The sequence below is a fragment of the Elaeis guineensis genome, chromosome 11 (assembly GCF_000442705.2).
Source record: "Elaeis guineensis isolate ETL-2024a chromosome 11, EG11, whole genome shotgun sequence".
In the NCBI taxonomy this organism is placed as follows: domain Eukaryota; kingdom Viridiplantae; phylum Streptophyta; class Magnoliopsida; order Arecales; family Arecaceae; genus Elaeis; species Elaeis guineensis.
In genome coordinates this window covers 5,353,661-5,361,462 of record NC_026003.2, presented here as the reverse complement: position 1 = coordinate 5,361,462, position 7,802 = coordinate 5,353,661, and the positions used below count along the sequence as shown (strand labels likewise).

At 44.0% G+C, this 7,802-nt stretch overlaps 1 protein-coding gene across 1 annotated transcript; it reads left to right on the top strand.

The window, feature by feature from the left end:
* Positions 1–256: 256 nt before the first annotated feature.
* LOC105036129 (ABC transporter G family member 14) lies at positions 257–3,686 on the top strand. The gene is given in 7 exon segments (XM_010911871.4): positions 257–540; positions 650–1,064; positions 1,067–1,360; positions 1,363–1,455; positions 1,866–2,060; positions 2,264–2,442; positions 2,649–3,686. Coding segments are annotated over 7 exon segments (2,007 nt in total). The 5' UTR covers positions 257–360; the 3' UTR covers positions 3,300–3,686.
* The last annotated feature ends 4,116 nt before the right edge of the window (positions 3,687–7,802 follow it).

Below are 7,802 nucleotides of genomic sequence, written 5' to 3'. Positions count from 1 at the left end.
CTAACCTATCCCTTGCTGCTGGTGGTGAGCACTCACGAGAAAAATAAAACAGAGAATGCCAATTCCAAACCTCTACCAAGTCATACGAACAATAAGCGAAACATGATCCGATGATACCAAACACTTTATTAACCATGCTTGACCAGTTGCAGAAAATTAGTGTGTGGTAAAGCAACCACTGGGCCACCATCAATTCTTCTCTCTCTCCTCTCTCTCTCTTCCATTTCTTTTGAAACACAACCGCAATACACATCCTTTCCACTTAAAGAAAGTGACATTCTTGCTCTTCTCCCGAAGGCTCCCATATTCTCTCTCTCTCTCTCTTGTATAAATTCCTGCTTGTCTGATCCAACCTCCCTAATGAAACCACCAACAGAGATACCACCCCCAAGTCCACCGACAGGGGAAGCCATGCGGCCCCATGAGCCCGAGACCGGTGGAGCCGTCCCGGACGAGCCGGCAGCGGTAGACGCTACTTCCCATCCCAATCCACGTCCGCTCCCGTGGGCCACCACCGCGCTCAGTCCGGTGACCCTCAGGGTAAGCTTACCTCACCTAATTACCGCGCCCGCCCTTCTCCGTATTCAGTGGTGGTCCGTATACCCTATGCATACGTATCTAACTCATCCACGGATCGACCCATCAACAGTTCGAGGAGGTGGCGTACAAAGTGAAGCTTGGTCAACCAATGTGGTGGTCCAGCTGCCATGGCAGCGGCGCCGCCGCCGCCGAGAAGGTCATACTGAACGGCATCACCGGCATGGTCCCCCCGGGGGAGATACTCGCCATGCTGGGCCCCTCCGGCAGCGGCAAGACCACACTCCTCACCGCCCTCGGCGGCAGGTTGGTCACCGGCAAGCTCTCCGGCACGATCACTTACAATGGCCAGCCCTTCTCCGGTGCGATGAAGCGGCGGACCGGGTTCGTGGCCCAGGACGACGTGCTCTACCCGCACCTCACCGTCCACGAGACGCTCGTCTTCACGGCGCTGCTCCGGCTGCCGCGGTCGCTGAGCCGGGCGGAGAAGATGCGGCATGCGGAGAAGGTGATGGAAGAGCTGGGGCTGGTCGGGTGGCTCACACCATGATCGGCGGCCGCCTGGTGAGGGGAGTCTCCGGGGGCGAGCGCAAGCGGGTGAGCATCGCCCAGGAGCTGCTGGTGAACCCCAGCCTACTGCTCTTGGACGAGCCCACATCGGGGCTGGACTCCACGACGGCCGCGCGGATCGTGACCATGCTGCGGAGGCTGGCAGCCGAGGGCGGGCGCACCGTCGTCACCACCATCCACCAGCCGTCCAATCGGCTCTACCGCATGTTCGACAAGGTGGTGCTGCTGTCGGAGGGCAGTCCCATATACTACGGCCCGCCTCCGATGCCCTCGACTACTTCTCTTCTATCGGGTTCTCATCGCCGCTGTACGTCAACCCGGCAGAGCTCATGCTCGATCTGGCCAATGGTAAGTACCTCCCCCTCTACTCATGCAATTGTGCAAGAAATTTTTGGATAGGCGTAGTCTACCACGTATACTATAGGCAAAGCCAATAAAAAGATGCGACGTTAGTATTTTGAATGTAAATATTTTATAACTATCTTAACACACCGCTGTGTAACCACCTCCACACACCGCTAGCTGTTTGACCACTCATCCACTAACGAGAAGACACTTGGTTTTCCCATCATGCGTTAGTTTAAGCAAGTACAGCAATTTCTTTAGCAGCAGTTCATGTTCATGATGTAGTCGCCAGGGTGAAGAACTAGCTAGGACGCAATTTACGATCGAAAGAAAGAGAGTGTAAACTTGCTTCTCCTATCCCTCTCCTCTTAAACGAGTTAGCCAGCCGTCATGGATCCATTATTTCTGGTCAGGGATTGCACCAGATTCCTTCAAGGAAAACTCGGCGGGGGAACCCAATGGAAGCGCAGAGCGGGAGAGGAAGTCATCGGTAATTAGGAAGGAGCTCCGGTCCGCCTACGGCAGGAATATCGCCACCCGGTTGAAGGCCGACCTCTGCCGCATGGATTCAAGCAGCCATTCTCATGCCAAAGATGCGTCGAACACCCGTGAGAACTCTCTTCTTTATTAGTTTAGTTAATACCGTTACATTCCTTCAACTATTGGAGTCTGTGGTACCACTATCATCGAATCAATGATTGCTAGAGTTAATGTAACAGTTTTTTCACTGGAAAACATTTGAATGCGTCATAAATATATTACATAGAGATCCAGCATGCCATGTGGATATATATATATATACATGGTACAGGAAGAAGGGAGGATTGGTGCACAAGCTGGTTGGAGCAGTTCCTGGTGCTGCTAAGGAGGGGGATCAAGGAGCGGAGATACGAATCTTTCAACAAGCTCCGGATATTCCAGGTCATAAGCGTCGCCACTCTTGGGGGTCTGCTCTGGTGGCACACCTCGCCATCCCATATCCAGGATCAGGTAAGCATGCATGCATCTCTCGATCGGTCTATTCATTCCTATCTTCCACCAAAAGCATCCAACAGCTAGCTAAAAAAAAAACTAGTTCTGAGTCTTTTGTGCTTTTATGGAACTAAAAGAAAGAATTAAAGTGGAAAATGGGCTTAATTATACTGGTAAATTTTTTTTACCTGCTCTGCTCTTTAATTTATCTCAATGGCACGCAGGTCGCGCTTCTCTTCTTCTTCTCTGTCTTCTGGGGCTTCTTCCCTCTGTACAACGCCGTGTTCACGTTCCCTCAGGAGCGCTCCATGCTCATCAAGGAGCGATCCTCCGGCATGTACCGCCTCTCCTCCTACTTCCTTGCCCGAACCGCCGGCGACCTCCCCATGGAGCTGGCCCTCCCCACCGCCTTCGTCGTCATCATCTACTGGATGGGCGGCCTCCAGCCCGGCGCCTCCAGCTTCCTACTCTCCCTCCTCGTCGTCCTCTTCAGTGTTCTCGTCTCCCAGAGCCTCGGCCTGGCCTTCGGCGCCATCCTCATGGACGTCAAGCAGGCCACCACCCTCGCCTCCGTCACCACCCTCGTCTTCCTCATCGCCGGGGGATACTACGTGCAGCACATCCCCTCCTTCATCGTCTGGCTCAAGTACCTAAGCTTCAGCTTCTACTGCTACAAGCTCCTCCTCGGCGTTCAATTCCGCGACGATGATGTCTACGAGTGTTCCCCTGGCGTGCTGTGCAGGGTGGTGGACTTCCCGGCGATCAAGTCGGTAGGTCTGCACCACATGTGGATTGATGTGTGCATCATGGCTCTCATGCTCATCGCCTACCGCCTCATCGCCTACTTGGCATTGCACCGCTTGCAGCCAAGGTAGATAGAGAAGAAGGAGAAGCTACCATGGTCATCATTATATAGTCACCACTACTGAATCCTGATACAGAACAGAGCCCAAGCTGATCAAGGAATAACTCTACTCCGGATTCCATGTAATCTGGAACGATGGCATGCATGCTTCGATGTCTTCATTTGGGATTTGCGAACTGCATGCAAGTCGTTGCCTGTGTCAAAATCGGGTATAGATTAAATTTAGGATATAGGAATCTCCAATTAGAACAGGTTGTTCAAAAGGTTCCTCTGTTCTTCGGTGAAAATATTCTGCTTATTATACACGCTGCTGTATGCGGCATTGTCATGTACACGCTATGCTATATTTTAAATAGCAACGAGTGCCAATCCATTCTGACATATATCTTCAAGATAATAGCTGTGCATGTTTCTATTCATTTCAAAATATAAGTAATACTTACATTTATGGGGAGGATCCTGGATGGGAATTTGATTTACGTAAAAACTTATCTGAATTATGTTTTCAGCATTTTTGCTTGTTTGTCTGATTTCTATTTTTTTTGGAACTGGAGCTACCGTATACAAAAATCTGGATCTTTTCTTTAAATTGATGTCTAAACCAATTAAGGTTAGAGCACAAAGTTTTTGCCCCTGATGTTTTGCAGAGTTCCACTTGATTCCAGATCAACGTGATTTCCCCAAGATTTTACAAGAGATTTTGTCACACTCACATTCACTCTATATTATATTATGCACCACATGCTCATATTTGTCCTTTTAAATTAAATAGCCATAGCTACACAAATATAAATAAATAAATCTTTGCTATTTTTTCATCTTAACTCTCTGATATTTTGAAACAAACACCGTCACATCTTTCTTGAGCCAGTAGAATGGACAACGTACGGAGACAAAGCGCCTCGTCTCAACGCAGTCCGATTCTACAAGGATCCAACAATTCTTCTTGTGAATTTGAAAACAAATTTTGCAAATGAAGTGTGGAATTACTACCGAATAATACTAAGAAAATCTTACAGAGGATGGATCTAGGTATCACCGCAAGAGAGAGTGAGAAGAATAACAACTACTTCGGTGCCAGATCTTAGTCAGGACTCGAGGTTGAAAGCTGTGTTTACAGACCAGAGAGGATGGTGGGGAAGAAAGAGGGCTTGCCTACCTTTCTCTCCCCTTAAAGCCCTGAGGAATGAGGCCTAGGACACCTATGTATGCTATGACCAATTCTAATATAGGAATTTAAACTTATGGAGGTTGAAAGAAACTAACTCGGGGAAGAACGGAAGACCAAAGAAGACTTCCTAGAAGAGCTAATGGAATAGCCTAGGCCCCTGCAATGCTTTCAGGCCCTCTTGCACTTCAAAAGTTCGCTACCTTTATATAGATAAGCGTCTAATCTCTTTACAAAATTTTTCAACTAGGGCAAATCGGATACTAATATATTCATATTCATATTTATTTTATTTAATAAATATAAATATATATATGAATATTACTCGAATGTATAAATTTATATCTGTATTTATTTTAAATGAAAATAGATGCCATTGGATATTGAAATTATAGACATAAATATGGATATAAGTTAGATGATTATACTTTATAACCACATAATCAACAATATTACTAAGTAGATAATAAATCAAGTTGATAGCATATTAATATAATCATTTATTTTTTTAAAAAATTCATAATGTTTTATAAAATTAAATAAGATTATAAATGAAATCAGGTGTTCATATATGGATCAGATACTTATCTATCCATATTCATGTCTGTTTTTCTTTGTGGATATAGATATGAATATGAAAATTAGTTAAATACTCAAAGTTCTATTCATATGCAAATAAATTTGGATTTAAAAATAGATCTGGATGGATATTATTCAATCCATTTTCAACCTTATTTTTAAAGCTATACTTCCTATAAGGTTTCTTGTTCAGATTGCTTGGTGCCTTGCTGCACTATATTCCAGAGGGTAAAGGATTTTGCATGGGGTCTTATTTGGAGGGTCCCAAACCTTATGCAAGCAATGTTGGACTAAAAAAAGAGCAAATAATGTCCAATATGATGAAAAATAAAAGAAATTTGAGGCTAATAGAGTTATAGGGCTTTTTGCTATTTTTGATGCAGGCCATATATTTTCGAGATAGATTGGATGGCAGAGATATCATCATCAATCATATATACTATGATCCAATATATTCAAACAGTACATCTCTTGCTGTTCGAAGGTTTTAATAGCATAAATATAACATGCTTGGGCCATATTGGCAATGGTGGTATCTTGAAAGAGGCGTTACCCCCATAACCCTACATCTTAGAACCGGTAGAACCTTCGTATGATCTCCTCTCCCCCCAACTAGTCGATATATCTCTCCTCGAATTTCGAGTTGGAAAGGACTTCACTCTAACCTCTTCAAGAAGTGTGACTCTCATGTAAAAATACTAAAGAAAAACTTATCAAATCTCTAAAATCCTATAAGATCCATACCTTCTACAGCAACTTGGCCTATCAAGTTCAACCAACCATTGACCTCCCCCCCTTCTCCACCGCATGCAATCCTATACTGTCAGCAGTCACCTTTCACCTTAAAACACTTTCTCAGGCCTCCCCTGAAATCTTTTAAAGAGGGTGCCTATTTTTGTTAGGGATGTCTAGACCACCACACAACCAAATGCCAAAATCTGATGAGGTGCCTTAGATGCCATTATGTCAGCCATAGAGCTAAAAACTATAGATCTAACTCATGGCTGTTCTCCACTCCAAACCAACCCCCAACCCACCCACAAGTCCTTCCAAAAATTGAAGAAATACTCCCATATCCCTAATAGGCTTCAATCGGCTAAAGCTTTCCTTCCACTCACTTGTGAAATAGCCAATATCTTTATATATCTAGAAAAGACCATCATTGTTGAATCCTTCAGTCGATCTCTTAAGGTTGACGATGTGTCTTCAATTCTCAAGTACAAATTTAAGATACCAGATCCTTGGATGACCAGACAGCTTACCCCTAATGACTTTTTTATCTCCTACTCCGATAGGCAAACTGTACAAAAGTTGATGAGTCAGGGGCATATTTATGGTGATGGCTTCACGCTCCTGGTTAACCACTAGGATCCTTACAGATATAGATCTTCCCATAATCTGAAGTATAAGGTCTACGCAACCCTCTACAACCTCCCTCTCTGCTGTTGGACCGTAGAGACAATCGCTTTTATAATTTTCAATTTTGGTATTCCGTATAGAGCAAGCAGAACAAGCTTGCGATGGAAGGATATTTTGGGGTTCAATATTGTACTTATTATGAAACCTAGAAGAGTATCCCAAAGATTATCCAAGTAACTATTGGATCCTATTCCTTTTTCATTGACGTCGCCATATACTTTGTTTCCGAAAGGGAATCGCAATGGGATGGTTCAAACTTCATTGACAATGATGGGAACAATGGCGACAATAGTGACTTGATGTTTTGGAATGGTTCAGTCGATCGCTCTCCATCCAACAAATCTTGATGCTACCATGCTCACCAAGAATAAGATACAAACTCCTCCAAACTATCGTAATTTCAGTAGAGATGTCAGAATGATAGCTTTCAATCATGCCCAACACTGAATATTTGCTCGGCCATTGTCCCCATGGGCTCGTTTCTTATCCCTGTATTTTCTGGTTCAATTAAGCCTGAAGTCTCCACCCTATTCATGGTTCTGAACTATCTGAGATTGTCTCTTGAGACTAGACCCTGACCTAGGCCATCTTGAACTTGGATGAACTCTGATTTGGTTTTGAACTTCTCCTCCCAATGGTTGATTTTAGGCTTTCAAATCCAACTCCTACCTTGCTCTTCCCACCAAACCTTCTAAAAAAAATATACAAATCAATCCTCTCCCATCAGCCTCTCTAAAAGGTCTTTACAGCACCATGCTTCCATATGAAAGTCTATCTACCAACGGTTGTATCAAGCCACCCAATACTTATAAAAAAGATTTTCTCTCAAATCCTTTTGGCTCTTTTGACAAACTGTCCTTGCCTATTTGCACCTTTCCTTCATACCTTTATCATCGAAGTGAGTCGACCATTGTTTACAGTGTGAGTTTTACCGATGATACAAGTTTGAATGCCCTAATAGTTGAAGGAAAAAAGAGAAGTGCTCACCTTTGTTCAGAAAAAATTTAGGCCTCCCAGAGAATGAGCTTATTTCTGAAGATATCTTGTTCCTTAACTCCCTCACCACTGGTGATGTGAAAGTTCTAGGATCCAAATATGGCCTTTTGTTTGCTGACAAAGGTGTGATATTGACTTTTAATCTCTTAAATTTTTGGAATTAACAAGATGCGGTGAGTTTGCTACCAAGGATGTCAAGTAAAGAACCTCAACAAAAGTCAGGAAGTGAAAATGTTCAAGCATCTTTTTGGCTACCATAGATTGGACTACAATTATCTTTACTTGCTTTGATTGGTTTTTTATGCATTGCAATTATAAGCACTTTTTGATTTTTGGCTTAGATGTGTAGGG